Source organism: Sycon ciliatum, chromosome 1 (assembly GCF_964019385.1).
Source record: "Sycon ciliatum chromosome 1, ocSycCili1.1, whole genome shotgun sequence".
Taxonomy (NCBI): domain Eukaryota; kingdom Metazoa; phylum Porifera; class Calcarea; order Leucosolenida; family Sycettidae; genus Sycon; species Sycon ciliatum.
This window is the reverse complement of record NC_088643.1, coordinates 26,107,801-26,125,331: the sequence shown is the minus strand read 5'-3', so window position 1 is coordinate 26,125,331 and position 17,531 is coordinate 26,107,801. Positions and strand designations below refer to the sequence as shown.

Below are 17,531 nucleotides of genomic sequence, written 5' to 3'. Positions count from 1 at the left end.
CCGTTCCTACATGTGCTATGGTTACAGAGTCATCATGTGCACCTGCCTCGATGGAATTGCTAATACCAAGAGTACATAAACCTTCCTCTTGCTAATACATGTACATGTACCTGGTAGATCTATATGCGTTCATAGTGCCCGCTTGTGACTACAGTCAGACCTCGCTTATCCGGTCCTCGTTTATCCGGATCCCTCGCCATCCGGAAGAAAATCGCTGGTTACCGATGTGCAGCATATGTTATGTATACAACATAACCGGACCTCGCGATCCGCATACCGGTGCATGATTTTGTGTACAAACTGGGTAAAATGTGTACAAAAAGCTTCGTCGTATCCGGTTGCATGTGGCTTGCAGAAGCTAGAATCAGAGAGTTGTACAGGCAAATGAGGTCCTTGACCTGCTGGGTGCATGTGGACAGCACTCAGTTGCATGCACTTGTCATTTTTCTCGCTTGTTTTACATACTGTGCACGCTAGTTGTACTGCATAGGACCCGTCTACATGTATGTACGATGTCACTGCATATGACATGCCACATGCATATACAGTGTGTGTGTGTTCAGTTATCCGGTTCCCTCGCCTATCTGGATATTTTTGTGGAAAACAGATGTGTGCGGTTAAGCGAGGTCTGACTGTACATGCCACCGCAGTGACCGTGAGGCCACCGCCAATCACATGGCGCTCAACGTGCTCACCAAAACTGCCCCTCGACCTCTAGCTCTATGGTATACACATTTTGCGCATAGCATATTAGTCTCAACATAATAAGGTCAGCAAGGGATGAACAGGTGAGGTGTTTGATTGTTAAAGTGACAATTGATGGCAAGGTGTTGAAACCCCCATGCAGAACGAGTTGTTGTGTTGCCGTTGAAGTGCACTGCCGCCACACCACCAAAGCGGCTGTCATGACTCATGAGATGCTAATTGGGCTTGCAATCCCACAACCACTCCAATTTCAAACAGAACTTGTGCCCAATACATGCCAAGGGTACATGCACACACGCACACCACTCACACGCACACATGCACACACACATACACACACACACATACACACACACACATACACACGTCACACACACCATGGTTGTCAGAAACACTATTCCACTGCCTGAACTTCGCCCGAAGGACTCAGTAAATTGATTAATAGATGGTCCATGGACCTCCCTGGGGAAATTGGGTGACCGAGGAGCAGAAAATCGGCCACAATATAATTATTGGGCCGGCTCTGACGTCCATGCATGCACACACACACACACACACGCGCGCGCGCACACACACACTCACACACACACACACACACACACACACACACACATTTCTGTGACACTAGACTCCCAACACCAGAGACGTTGACAGCAATTCTACAGCAGAAACTGTGTTAGCAGATTGTGCTGGAATTGCACCCTTCTTGCGGCAAGGCGTCAGAATCGACTACCACGATTTAAACTGGCCCACAATACATAGAGCTGCGCATCCGGACGCTTTGGTTGCTTGTGGTGCATTCAAAGGGCTTGCTTTCAAGCTGTGTTTTTTTTTTAATCCTGGGGAAGCGAACCTGGAATCTCGCAGCACAGAGTCGGTGCGTAGAAAGGGTAATGCAGCCACTACTTGTACTAGTCTGTGCGGCAGTATACCAGCGACCGTGAGGCAGTGTGTGCCAGACAAGCGTAACAACTGACCAGCAGCAACACTGCGCAAGGCGCTCACAGGCGAGTTTACCTGGACTAGGTAGGTAGAGTAAATTATAACACGCGCCGGAGTACAGAACTAACATGGGGCCTGGATATGACAGGTTCATTTCACCCCATCAGAAAAAGGCATAGACACCCAAAAAGAGCATGGATGCCCTTTTTGACAACATACCAATGTCCTACCACTGGCAAAAGACACGGCTGTGGAAGCGAACCCCTACTCCTTGGTCCTCCTTCTTTCTCCTTTTTCCTTCTATTCTCTTCATTTTACATTCACGCACGCAAACACGAGCATGTGCGGTTTTGTATGACACCACAGGCAGTTTGGGAACGGGATGAATATTGTCGTTGCTAACGTTATAGAAGGGTAGTAACGTTATTGGGTCTTTGGTCTATGGGATATTGAATTGGATATAAGATAGCTAATGGAAAAAGGAGGCCGCGGTATATTGTCCAAGCCGCGGGGTTGCAGCACAACACATTGCGCCATGACAGCACACAACACATGTAGAACTGTTACCAGTAGGAAGACCGACACACGACTCACGGTTATTAGCACTTTGCCTGCGTGTATGTACAACAGCTAAGAGAGAAAGTGACCTCAACCACGCTACCCGTGACGAAAACGTTAACGTTTAAAGCAAGCGCTGAGAACAGCAATAGAATAACTAGTAGTTCAGCACAGCATAGCCCATTCTAGCATAGCCCATTCTAGCACTACGTACGGTCTTCCGCGGGCCAAGGACCAGCCTGAGCTCTATCTCGTTCAGTGTCGGAGAGTGGCATAGCATTGACCACGTCAACCTCATGACCTTCCCACGACTGCACATCTATACCGTCGGCCAGCTCCACGTGATGAATCTGCCTGGCGTCCAAGATCGACTGGATGTTCTCCTTGCCGGAGAAGCTGGCCATGACGTGCGGCAGAAGACGCGATAGTCCTTCCTGCAGGCTAGTCATGGGCCACGCGCCGAAGATGCAGCGCATCTTAGTGTGATCAGCTTTGATGGTCTGTGGCTCACTGTGCGACTGTACATAGGTGGCTGGACGCGGTCGACCCAGTGCATCACCGATCATCTCCTTCAAGGCATTGATGCTAGTCTGCTCGTCATTGCCAACGTTGATGATCTGGTTCTCGGCTGCGGGCAAGAACGGACTCATGCTGATCAAGGGAACTATATCCGTGACATAGGTGAATGCCCGGCTGTGCGTGCCGTCACCATATATGGTGACCGGTCGTGTGCGCTGCTGATTGAGATGCTGGCGAATAAAGGAGGAAATGACACTATGATACGGATCCTGGAGGTTCTGAGCTGGACCGTACAAGCTGTGCGCTCGCAGAATGGTGTATGCAAGGCCATACGAGCGCTGCGCAGCTCGGAGGTCGTGCTCAAAGGCTAGCTTGGCAATTGCAAGCGGTGACATTGGCGATGTGTGGCTGCTCTCCGTGTGGACGTGCAGCTTGCCACTCTCTTCCAGGCTACTGTCCAGACTGTCCAGGCTACTGTCCGTATACACGGACGTCGTCGACAAGTAGACAAACCCTTTTGTACCGCCGGCGCGCACGACAGCATTGAGCAGGTTTGCCGAGGCCACCAGCTCATTCGTGTAGGTGAATGATCGCACATGATGGGAGATGAGCTCGCCTGCGTGTCCTGCCAAGTGATAAATGTAGTCAAACTTGTAGGATGCAAACAGTCGATGCAGCAGCTTTGTGTCGCCAACACTGCCGCGAATGAACTGCACTCCGTCCGGTACGTTTTTTAACTTACCGCTGGAGAGATCATCGAGGCCGATCACGTTCAGACCGAGGGTGTTGAGGCAGTACGTAGCGACGTGCGAGCCAACAAATCCACCCACCCCAGTCACTAGTGCCGTCTGCCCACGACCAGCTGAGTCGCTCAGGTTCACCAAGGGCTTGTGCTGGCACAGTACCTTTCGCACTGGTGGTGCTGCTGTGGTGGGCTGTGCTTCTTCCTGCACAGTCTGTACGGTTATGTCGGCCACTGGTGCGGGGTGAGGTTCAGCTTTTTCCAGAAAGTTCAGATTTGTCGTTGTGCCTACACGCCAAAGAACTAGGACGATCAGAGCGAAGCTGATCAGAACAAACTGGTGAAAGAGGCGATAGCGCAGGCGGCCTACTCCACGTAGAATATGACTAGGAAGCATGTATCCGCATCAGTAAGCCAAGGATGGCGGCAGCCGCACGACAACGGTGGCTGCTGCTGCTCTGGCTGGTGGTTCGCTCAGCAGCGGCAAGACACTGCCAATACAGTACCTCCACGAGCGGCGACACCAGGGTCGTGCCCCGTTCTCGCCAGGCGCAGCAGCAGGATGTCACTCGGTCCGCTCAAACCGGGACCGACTCCACGTCCATACGACTACACACCACCGAGTCACGCATTCAATGCGACAATAGTTTCTAAACTGCAACGCAACTTTTGATCATTGCTGCTGGCCGCTAGGCTTTCTGGATCGTGCCAAAACTCTGCAAGCTCCTTATCCACGACCTTTCGCTGGAATAAAAAAAAAAGAAGAAGCTTCGGGCTTGCTAGCTGTGAACGCACTTCACAGCCTACTGCCTACTACTACTAGGCTACTGTTTGAGACGAAAATATTTTCTTACCGGCCTGCCGACTTTCTAATGAGTAATGTTTCTCATTCTGGCTCACGATGGACTCGATCGAGTGGTCGCAGCACACCGTAATCATTGTGATTGTTTGATTGTAGAACGCAGCTGCAGACCTGGTACTTGGTAGACTGCAGTAGATCTACCGGTAGACGCGGTACGGTATCGAGATCTGCCACTACGTAGATCTACATGTAAGACATTGTACTTTGTGAGTGCTGAGCTACCTGCACCTAGCTCAGTACCTATACTGAGTCTGTTCAGCGTATGTAACGACTTACGTAGCGCCCAGCTTGTTGTGCTGTAACCATGGTAACACTGCTGTTCCACTACTGTACTAGTACTACAAAGTAATGTAATGTACTATCGCACCAAAACCTTTTTGGCCTTACATAAAAGTCCTTTTGCAGTTTTCATGGTTTTGGCTCAGGTTTTGCACGCGCACGTGAACTGGTCGCTGGTGCCTCTGCCATGTGCTACAGTTAGTTGTGGGATACATACTAGCTCCTGTATACATGATTGTAGTCATTGCAGGTAATTTTTTTTTTTTTTTTTTTGTTGTAGACTGCATGGCCTACTCCTACCGGTACTAGTACTACTTGTAGCAGGGAGTCGTAAAATACGACTCCCTGACTTGTAGCCTGGCTTGAGACTTTTTTGAGTTGAGTCTTGATAGAGAGGATACACGTGACACGGGCGATTGATTAGTATTTCTCTTTTCAAAATAACTACGTTTTAGTAGGCATAGCGCGCGCGTCTGCAGCTGTTTAGCATAATTTCAAGAGTCCATAACCCTTGCGGCTTTGGGGTTATGGACTCGTCACACTTTCTGGCCTGAGGCCCTCGGCTCAGGTGAGGGAGGCTGAGCCTTACTTGGCTGAAGTGACCTACTACTACTAGTACTACTACTAGTACTACTACATGTACCGTAAAGTACCGCCAGAGCGCCCCGTCTCGCGAGAGCGCCCCACCTTGATTTTACAGCCAGGGAAAGGAAAATCGTATAGCAGAGTGCAACGAAGTTTGTACGATGTGAGAACCTTAGTGTACTAAGGGCACACTTGGCAGGTTTTTGTGTGGAGCTTGTGTCCGCTCGAAGGTACGGATTGACTGCAAAATGTGGAATATGTGTAGAGGAGACGGCTCGATACTGGGACGCTTTGACAGCCAAATTTGTATAGACCCAAACCGATCATCAGCGTGGATTTTTCACTCGAAATATGTTTGTGGAAGGAAACTGGCATGTTGAAGTTTGCTCTGGGGCCAGAGTCAATCGAACTGAGCCACTCCTTTGTGTTGACCCATTGCCTCCAAGTTGCCCAATTTTTCGCTTCAAAAAAGTTCAAATCAGAGGTGGCTCCAAACCGGACACGTTTTAGAGTGCACGTCAAATTCACTCTGGCTCTGAAATTAGGTAATTGCTATCGCTCCACGACGGCCAGTACAGAGTAACAATAAGCCTTGTGTGTGCTTCCATTAGTTTTGATTGGTATGCGGTGCTTTATTGGCGAGAGGCGAGCCGCTGTTTACCTGCGACAAGAAGTTGATTTTTCGAAAGTCGTAAAACTCAAGTCGCAGTGCGAAGCAACACGTCAAAAACTCACCTGCTTGATATGGCGCTTCTGGTCATCGCAGAGCCATGAAATTTTGGCTCGGAGTATAACACATCGTAGTCTCACTGTGACATATGTCTTCTAATCAAAATACCAAGAGAGAAAGTGAATATTGAGTCCGTTCCGGTTTGCAACCTATGTCCTATTTGAAACCGTCCCCTCTACAAGGTTCATGTCGTATGACCTACAGACAGCAGACCACCTCCACAATACGACCACGAAAGGACGAGATGGTGGGGCGCTCTGGCGGTACTTTACGGTAGTACCAAGCAAGAGTTATGGGACATGGGGGTTATGGACTCTTGTTAGTACTTGTAGTCAGGGAGTCGTCAAATACCGGTATTTGACGACTCCCTGACTACAAGTACAGTAGTCAGTACATGTACTGTCAGTAGACATCATAAATAAAAGACATAATCATGGATTGGTAGAATCGGTCATGTACATGTACATGCACTCGGTCCGGAGCTGGCACTAGCGCTTATCAACACTTACTGGTCACCTGCTCAACTCTATGTTGGAGGAGAAGTTATTATGTCATCGGAAGGCACAATGCAGGGCGACCCCCTTGCGATGCCATTGGCATTGTATGCACTAGGTACGGTGCCTCTCATCAGGCCGGGGAGCCTCAACTGCTGGTACAATACAGTCATGGTATGCAGATGATGCCACGTCAGCTGGATTCCTGCGCAGGATACGTACGTGGTTGTCCATCCTGATCGATCGAGGTAGCAAGTACGGTTACAACATCAATCCGTCCAAGTCGGTCCTGCTTGTCAAGCCTCGTTTCCTGGAATTGGCAAGAGAACTCTTTGCCAACACTGGGGTTGACATCAGGACGGATGGCTATCGTCATCTCGCCGGGTGCTGGTCCGGGCACAGATCGATTCTGCTCTGAGTACGTGTCCCAGAAGGTCGCGTGCAACGAAATACACGCCTTGGCCAAGTACGCAGCATCTCAGCCTCAAGCAGCCTATGCCGTCTTCACTCATGCCCTACGGCATAAGTGGTCTTTTCTGGCCAGGACCATGCCTGCTATCTCTGATCTCCTTGTGCCCCTGGAACAAGCCATCCGCCTCATCTTTCTGCCAGCACTCACTGGTCGCCAAGCTCCGGGTGAAAGCGAGCGTACGATGCTATCGCTCCCCTGTCGCAATGGTGGCCTGGGACTCATCATCCCTACCGGTTTATCCAGCCAGTACTCCGCCTCTGTCTCCATCACCAAACCACTAGTGGAGAGGCTACTGAAGCAGGAGGAATCCACTGAAGACGTGTTTGCTGCCATCAAAGCCGCCAAGTTGGATGTACGTGTGACCGTACGCCATGATCAAGCTGTGGCCCTGTCCTCCTTCAGGGACCAGCTCAGCCTGGACGACCAAAGGATCTTGGATCTGGCTGCGGAGAAGGGTGCCTCAAGTTGGCTCACGTGTCGGCCATCTCGCCGCTTTCAGTTCACGATGCCGAAGTCGGGATTTCGCGATGCCTTGTGCCTACGATACGGCTGGACCCCTCCCCGACTGCCAACCCATTGCGTCTGCGGCTAGCAGTTTGACACGACGCATGCACTGTCGTGTTCAGTTGGTGGCTTCCCTGGAATGCGGCACAATGAGATTCGCGACCTCACAGCCAATTTGCTGCGGGAAGTAGCCCACGATGTCTGTGTGGAGCCTGCACTGGAGCCCCTGTCCGGTGAAATGTCCCTTCTTCGGTCGACCAACATCGAAGACCATGCTAGGCTGGATGTGGCAGCGCGGGGGTTGTATGGGAGTAGGTTTGAGAGGACAATGTTTGATGTTCGGGTGTTCAACCCTTTTGTCCCCTCAAATCGAAACCTTACACTCCCGTCTGTCTACAGAAAGCATGAGCAGGAGAAGCGGAGGAAATATGAGCGGTGAGTTCTGGAGGTAGAGCACTCCTCCTTTGTGCCCATTGTCTTCTCCACCACTGGTGGACAGGGAAAGGCCTCATCTGCGCTGTTTGCCAGGATTGCCAGCAAACTGAGCGACAAGCGCAACGAGCCTTTTTCCGTCACCATGGCTTTCGTCCGGACCAAACTGTCCTTCAGCCTAGTGAGAGCCATGGTTGCTAGTCTGCGCGGCTACCGGCGCTCTTCAATGCCACTTCCTGTTCACTCGGCTGTTCTGGCGGCTGCTGAGTGTTCATTGTAAGCGTATGACACAAGTACGGTTGATGTACATGGAGTTGCTTACCTCTCTTTCTTTCTTATCTTATCTTTTCCTTCTTCTCTCTCTTTGGTTACCATGGCGACCCCGTGCACGCTTGTGCTGTACTACTTTTTCTTTTTTCTCTTTTACGTTTACTTTATACCAGGCGTGGGCCATCCCCTGACCCCTGTATGTACATGTACATGCATGTAGGTACTAGGTGCCATCATTTTTCTTTGTTTCAATAAAATTACTTATTGTCATAAAAATAAAAAAATAAAAACCTCGCTAACGCGATCGCGGCAGACAAGTACTGTTACGTACAGTACTGGCAACTGAAATCCGACCCCCTTGCCGGGGCGCCGAGCCGGCAAGGGGGTCCGATTTCAGTTGCCAGTACTGTAGTACAACTAGTTTTAATGCATGCAGTTTTCTGGTTTTAGCAGATTCTATCAGCACTACACTTTTCATAACCAGGACTGCAGGAGTTCGCAAAAAACCAAGGTCGAATTTTTTAGGGGGGTGCACGTGCCCCCCCCCCCCCCGTGCCCATCACGGGTGACGCCCCTGGCCTATCCCCAAATTGTGCGTGCGACAATTGCGTTTTCTTGTTATTTCGCTGGTTTGTTTGATTATTGATTTAGATTTGCCTTCTCCATTGCTTTGCTTTGCATCCTTTTGCTGTCTAAATTCGAGTTTTACAAATACGGGTTTTGACTAGTACATGATTATACTATACTAGCAGCACCCCCGCCATGCGTTGCCTGGCCGAATGTGGCATGCGGGTGAAGCAAGTACATGAACAGCACACGTGCTCAGCACGTGGTGGTGGCCAGACCGCTGAAGTCCTGGTACATGCATGGTGAGGGAGGTTCTTCATCGTTGGAAGGAGAAGGAGGGACGTCTGTTACGCCTTCGGGAGGCTGGTCAGGGTTGTCCATCACCTGGTGGCGGATGAAGCGGCTCAAAAAATTCAAAAACTTACCGGACCAAAAGTGCGATGCGCTCTTCACTGCAGATCAGATGCAGAGTGCAGTCAGTGCAGATCTTTTGTATCCTTTTGTTGCAGATGTTTCTATTTGCAGAGAACGGTTCACGTGGTCCGCAGCGCTTGTGCGGCTGCTAGTGCTACCTATGGCCTAGGCTAGGTGGCTACATGATTCGCACGCTTCGCGTGCTCAATGCTTCTGCGCGCGGCTGCTACTGCTACTCGTACTGATCGTGTCTGCTATAGTATAAGTATAACTATAAGCGCTACCACCGTAGAAATAAAAAATCCGAAGGAAATACGACAATTTTACTGCGTCTGTAGCTTGTGTTGTAGCGCACCCATGTTCTGAATTCCTGCTGGGTGGGTCAAGCCAGACTCTCTTCCCTGTTCCATCGCCTCTCCAAAAGTATATTCTGACATTGTTGAGATTTACACATGAGAAATAATTGCACACCTGTCAAATCGTTTCTGATTCGAGCACCCGGGTCTACGTACCTACACTGTTCGCACGCTTCGCGTGCTCAGCACGTGGTGGTGGCTACACGATTCGAACGCTTCGCGTGCTCAGTGCTTCTGTGGCTGCTTCCGCTAGCTACACGATTCGCACGCTTCGCGTGCTCAGTGCTTCTGCGGCCGCTAGCTAGCTACACTGTGCTACACTGTTCGCACGCTTCGCGTGCTCAGGGCCTAGGCCAGGGCAGCGCTGCTCCGCAGCGCTTCAGCGTGACACAAAAACACACGTCACAGGCGCCTCTTCTTTATAAGGAGCGTGACACACACACACACACACACACACACACACACACACACACACACACACACACACACACACACACACACACACACACACACACACACACACACACACACACACACACACACACACACACACACACACACACACACACACACACACACACACACACACACACACACACACACACACACACACACACACACACACACACACACACACACACACACACACACACACACACACACACACACACACACACACACACACACACACACACACACACACACACACACACACACACACACACACACACACACACACACACACACACACACACACACACACACACACACACACACACACACACACACACACACACACACACACACACACACACACACACACACACACACACACACACACACACACACACACACACACACACACACACACACACACACACACACACACACACACACACACACACACACACACACACACACACACACACACACACACACACACACACACACACACACACACACACACACACACACACACACACACACACACACACACACACACACACACACACACACACACACACACACACACACACACACACACACACACACACACACACACACACACACACACACACACACACACACACACACACACACACACACACACACACACACACACACACACACACACACACACACACACACACACACACACACACACACACACACACACACACACACACACACACACACACACACACACACACACACACACACACACACACACACACACACACACACACACACACACACACACACACACACACACACACACACACACACACACACACACACACACACACACACACACACACACACACACACACACACACACACACACACACACACACACACACACACACACACACACACACACACACACACACACACACACACACACACACACACACACACACACACACACACACACACACACACACACACACACACACACACACACACACACACACACACACACACACACACACACACACACACACACACACACACACACACACACACACACACACACACACACACACACACACACACACACACACACACACACACACACACACACACACACACACACACACACACACACACACACACACACACACACACACACACACACACACACACACACACACACACACACACACACACACACACACACACACACACACACACACACACACACACACACACACACACACACACACACACACACACACACACACACACACACACACACACACACACACACACACACACACACACACACACACACACACACACACACACACACACACACACACACACACACACACACACACACACACACACACACACACACACACACACACACACACACACACACACACACACACACACACACACACACACACACACACACACACACACACACACACACACACACACACACACACACACACAGACACACGTCACAGGTGCCTCTCTTTTATAAGTAAAGATTGTTAGATTGACAGTATGAAACAAGGTGGAGGACACTGTGTTCGGAAACAGTGACCTTACTACAAGGTTTATCTAATACTAGTTCTGAACTAGTATTGGGTTATACATGTATTATACCATGATTATACTAGTGGTAGTACCCTCTCGTTTTCTGACGGATCTGAGCCGAATCGTCCACGCCGAATGGCCAAACTGATCATTTTCACCAGTTCAGCCTGTCGAGTCAGTCACCGTCGACGTCAGTGCGTAAACCATTGGCATTGGCCTCGTACCGTCGTAGACCTTGGCTTAGGGCATGTTCGATTGGTAAGGATCGGGATCGGGATCCAGATCTCAGATCCCTCGGATCCTTCAGATTCAACTGAACACTTTATCTTGGACCTTGACTGTTGCCATGTTGAAAATGGCGCTCACAAGGCACCCAAAAGGGTGAACGTCGTACTCATCGCATGCGTCGTACAAAAAGTCAACAAGCTCTATCTCCATCCACGTGTGCGTACCACAATGTGTACAAAAATGATTTTTACCCGCCATATACGCACAAAGGTCACATTTGGATCCGTTGGATCCGGTCAACCCTGCTCCCCGAGGTGGGTTGACCGGATCCAAATCCGAAGGATCCGGATCCGGATTCGACCAATCGAAAGGGTGCGAATCCAGTGGATCCGGTGGATCGGGATCCCGATCCTACCAATCGAACATGCCCTTAGTGGGCTGGCTAAAAAAGGATACCGATACTAAAAGCAAGAGTAAAATCAGGGTGTGGCAGCTGACAGCTCGCAGAGACGGCTTCTGTCCCTCCCGACGCGATTCGGGGGGGGGGGGGGGGTTGGAAATCCCTATGGTAGCAAAGTCTGCATAGGATTATTAGGAATAGCATCAGTTGCTATTACTGCCCCAATAGTGAATGCATTCGACCCTCCGTGACCCGAACGAAAGAGAACAGGACGCCCCAGCTTTCAGCCCGAACCAAAACTCTCAGGAAAAGTCAGTGGGTACCGGCAGCAGCAGACACAGCAGCTTGCTGCGGAGCTCCCACCTGTCCAGCGGCAGCTGCTCGCAGTAACAGACGAAAAGGGCGTGTCAACGTGGTTGACAGCACAACCGTCCTTGAACAACCGCACTGCGCTGAAGAAGTCGGACTTCAGAGACGTGCTCTGTATACCCTGGTATACGCTATGGTCTGCCATTCGAAAGTGTATGTGGTCATTGTGTCTGTGGGAAGTCCATGACTACCCACCACACCCTCATGCGGCCCAACCGGCGGTTATCCGTCGGCTCGCCATAACGAACGTCGGGACCTCCTGGCCGGCGTACTGCAGGAGGTACTGCCCTATGTGGAGAATGAGCCACGTTTGCTCCCACTACATGTACATGGTGAGAATGAGCCACGTTTGCTCCCACTACATGGTGAGAATATCTTTGCCGCCTCGGTTAATCGTCAGCTAGAGGTATTCCTGGGCATACGGGCTAGGGGTTTCTGGTCCCGGCAGCAGGACACCTTTTTGGATGTAAGGCCAAGGGTCACTGACCGTGGGCCATCCTTGCTGAGACGTCCGTAAATCGTTAGTTCACTCCACTGCCACTGGTGTTTTCAACCTAGGATGTGGCGGGCGCAAGGAAACCACCATACATGTATTTCTGAAAGTCACTAGACATAAACCGCATCCTTGCCACCCACCTGGTGGCCCGCCGATGCGAATGTATTTGCTTGATGCGTTCCTAAACACGTCAGGTGATGCGGCCGCGAATCCGGCCAACTCATTAATTTACTTTCGTAGACATGGATAGCATTTTACCGTTCACGCTAAATCCAACGGTACTCGTACCCAGCACTCCAAATACCGTGGGTTTGGTATCGTTTCGACAATAGAAAGCTCTGTTTAGCGGGAGAACGAAACGGTAAGATTCCAACTACATGTACATGTAGGGTCACGTAACAAGTCGATCGTTGTCTCAGAAACCGAAATGCTAACCATGTCTTGGAAACACACAAAAACGGTCAAAGTAACAGTAGTTAGCGTATTCAAAATTTAAATAAGAATAATAATAATAATAATAATAATAATAGCGTGAATGGTCAACCATATAATACCACCGGCATCGGTGGTATTATGGTGTTTACGACTCCCTGGTGCCCTGAGTCCTCCCTAGATTGTTTTGATGTAGAAAAGCCTCTTGTACGGGCAAAACCAAAAATAGTTATTATGATTATGTAGCTGGCGTGCACAGTACTGCGCAGTAACTATAATACACTAATAAAACAAGTGAAATTCAGTCCAAGCAACTTTTTTAAATGTGTGTTTTGGTTTTTTTAAGCTAGTCAGATGCCTCAGGCCGCAGGCGTGCCTCCGCAGCGACAACCGCAACCGGATCTCGCTGGAGGTAGCGGGACTTGGACCATCTGGCACCACGCAAACACATGATGCTCGACCTCACCAGCGCAAAGCACAGCCGAGTGCGAATCCACGCCATGGTGGCAGAATACTGGTCGTTTCTCTTTTCAGAGATAAGAGCAGCCAAGCGCTTGTACAAAACTGTGACGGCTTTCCCAGCACCACCACTAGCCGGCATGACGACAGGCACGAAGGAGGCCCGGTTGAGGCAGCACGATTCGAAGCAGCATAGGGGTTGAAAACCCGTATATCAAACATTGTGCGTTCGAACCGGCCACCCCATAGCCCACTGGCAGCGATGTCGAGGCGAGCATTGTCCTCTAACTTTCTAAGGACGCAGATCGGAGGCTGAACTGCTCACCAGAGAGCGGTTGCAGTGGAGGTTCCACGGATACCGAGTGAGCCACCTGGCGAATGAGGTCGGCGGTGACGTCACGGATTTCATTGTGTCAAAGACGGAAATCCACCGGTCGTGCAGGATAACGCGTGGGAGACGTCGAAGCGCGCGTTGCCACAAACGCAGGATGGCGGTAAACGCTCCGGCACCCAGCCATAGCGCAAACACAGAGCGTCTCGAAACTCAGACTTAGAGAGACGAAAGCCATGGCAGGATAGAGGACGTGACGTCAGCCAAGCAGAGCTACCACGCTCCGAAGCAAGCTCAAGCTGAGCCGCATGTACAGCACCTTCACCGCTCACAAATCCCTCCTTCAGCTGTTGCTGTGATGCCCGAGCTGCAGTGCGGACTTGGTGTTTGGCGATCTTGGTAGCGTCTGCCACACCAGCTAGCGAGGGATCTGCCTGAACAATCCTTTCCCTGAGCTCATTAGTAACAGCTCGGGTGTGGGCGGTGTGGCGAGATTGGGCGGTGGGAATCGAGAGACCCAAACCTCCATCCCGACAAGGGAACGAGAGCATAAGCCGCTCCACACTGGACGGAGAGAGGCGACCAGTAAGGGCTGGGATGAGGTGCTCCCTGATGATGGCTTCCAGAACACCAAACTCCTCAGATGATATCTCCAAGGTCCGGGACAAGAAAGACCACTTGCCTTGTAGACCCTGGACAAATGCGGAGTAGGCAGCCTGGGGTTGAGTCCGGGCAAAATCGGATAGCCGAGACACCTGACGTGTCCAGTCGGTGACCTTTGACTCAACGAAACTGCTGACAAACTCTGGGATGCCCAAAGCGGCTCCCAAGTGACGATAGCTATCTCTGACGATCTGGACACCCGTGCCAGCAAAGAGTGCAACCACCTCATCATATGCGCGCTCCTTCACCAGCAGCAAGGATTTGCTGGCGTTGAGGTGGTATCCATAGGCATCTCCTTGCTCAGTCAGCCCATCCCACCAGGTGCGGAGGGCTCAAAGTCTTCCACCGCTGGAAGAGTCATCCGCGTACCACACCTGGGTGATGTCGGGTGAGTTGACTGCCTGGACCAAGGGTACGATGCCAAAGGCGTACATCGGCATCGCCACCGGATCACCCTGGGTAGGCACCGGCGGATTATGCCCGCGAAATCATGGAATTATGCTTTCATGGATTCTCGCATTATGCTCGCAAAATCCTCATATTATGCTTTAGCACGCGGGGATACATATTCACTTTGTTGTGATTATGGAGCCTCAGAGTTCGGAAAATTGTGCCTTTTTCGTACTTGCAAGTGGCCATAAGTACAACAAAATACGTGCGTATCCCCATACCAAGGTGTCCATGCATACTGGAGATCAACCTGGAAAAGAGAAAACATTACTTCTTCTACTCATTAGTTGACTTCTTTTGCTTTGAAAGATTTTTTCCTTACCTTTGAAAACTGTCATGTTCAACTGTCTTCGTAATCGTCATACTCGTCCAACCGATGCCACCCTCACCCTGCGATTAATCAGCTCATCTCTCCCGTAGCTCCACCTCTCCTTCCATCATGACCGAACATCAACTATACCTCATTTTATTTTAGAGCAATAGCCTGCACAGTCATGGCTGCTAAAATTCAGAGGTCATGACTTCGTAACATGCATAACGCACATGTCCATGTACGCGGAGTTTTGCGGACTCGTCCGCCCCAGGATACCTGATAACGGCTGATTCACTCACATCTTCTGCTACATGTACTGTCTCATTTGTGAGAAGGAACTTTGAAGAAGACGAGTTCGAGCATACAACAATGTATTGCCATGAGTTCTACCCTGCTTTCCATTGAAACACTATCTGCATGACCCCCGAACCCTTTACCATGCAGACCACCAGCGCTGATCAGGTGCATTGTACACAATTGTGTAACCTACGTACTGAGAACTGTGGTAGTAGTAGAATAGTAGTACCGGTAGTAGAATTTATTGTTTTGATAGGGTACAATCATGTAGTTATGCTCCTACTTCCGAAAGGATGCCAAAATATGCTCCAAATTTTCAACCACCAAATTATGCCAATAATTATGCCGGCATAATCCGCCGTTCCCCAGGGTCCCTGGGTAGTGCCTTCACAGGATAGCAAGCATTCACCATCCACAAAGAGCTTGGCGGGATGGCGGTACGTATTGATGATAATGGGGGCCAGGGATGGGCAAAGGTGGCGAATGTTCCTTAGGCAGACCCGTCGCTTAAAAGTCGGTTAAACGCGTTGGAGGCGTCAGCCAATAGCACACCATCCACCTCGTCATCGTCGAATACATCGTGCATGGCATGGATTGCCGCTTCAATACCGCACACTCTTGTCCAGCGCAGAGTTGCTGAGTACCAGCAGCAGCCTCCTGGATCTGATTACCTGTTACCGACAGTATGGCTTTGGCCACGATCCTTCTGACGACTTCCCCAATGCCGATGGGGCGCACCCCTGGCCGTTTATCCAGCGGGATCAGGCGGCAGGCAGTGAGTGAACGCCTCGAGTGATGGCGGATCCACATCATGAATATAATTATACAACCGGCGTGCACAACTAGCCAGGGAATCACACAGCGTGTCCGATGCTGCCGAAAAGGCAGTGACCATTCTCCGCCAATTATCTGCATCTATACCAGAAGGCCCGGCTGCTCCATGAGTGTGCAAAGCAGCCTTTCGGATGGCCTCACGGGACAGGTTGTCGGACATAACAGGATGCGGTTGAGGCGGCGGAGGGCCTGAGATTAGGGCCTCAGGGCGAATAGGTTCCGCTTGTGGGTGAGTCCTCCCTAGATCCTATTGAAGTAATCACTTCTCATAAACAGTGTATTTTACTTTCATCATTCACATTTTCGTATGAGCTGGGCGGGGAGTACGAGTAATGTCATGTGGACTACCGTTGATGACGTGGTTTGCGGCTAGCGGGCGGGGAGAGTCGTGGCTCGAGTCGATGTGTCGACGACATGACTCGACAGGCGCCGATCATGGTACATCGTAACATGTAGATCTATATATCTATGTATGGGCACGTTTCTGCGCGCCTTGGGGATTAGGTATGAAAAATAATCCTCGCGGATAGTAGAAATCTACTGTGCAATATCCTGTATTCCCCACTTTTCGGGTGATCAGCAGCGCAGCATAAACCAGCACATGTGCAGTGCGAACGGAACACTGAAATAAGTTCTGACATAGTCATTCGCTCGTCGCCTCTCCGGGTTTACATGAAGATCCACTTGTTGGTTTGACCAAGAGAACATAACCCCAGGGGTTATGTACTCTTGGTTTGACTGAGGCGAGTGCGGAATGTCACACACTTTCTTTGGTTTGT

At 50.5% G+C, this 17,531-nt stretch overlaps 1 protein-coding gene across 1 annotated transcript; it reads right to left on the bottom strand.

Moving 5' to 3' along the window:
* Positions 1-2,017: 2,017 nt before the first annotated feature.
* LOC135820523 (uncharacterized UDP-glucose epimerase YtcB-like) lies at positions 2,018-4,345 on the bottom strand. Its single transcript, XM_065333630.1, has one exon. The coding sequence runs from the start codon at positions 3,861-3,863 to the stop codon at positions 2,412-2,414; it is 1,452 nt and encodes a 483-aa protein (XP_065189702.1). The 5' UTR covers positions 3,864-4,345; the 3' UTR covers positions 2,018-2,411.
* Between the last annotated feature and the right edge of the window lie 13,186 nt (positions 4,346-17,531).

Coding starts and splice junctions, on each gene's coding strand:
- LOC135820523 (XM_065333630.1), bottom strand. CDS start 3,863: ATGCTTCCTAGTCATATTCTACGTGGAGTAGGCCGCCTGCGCTATCGC.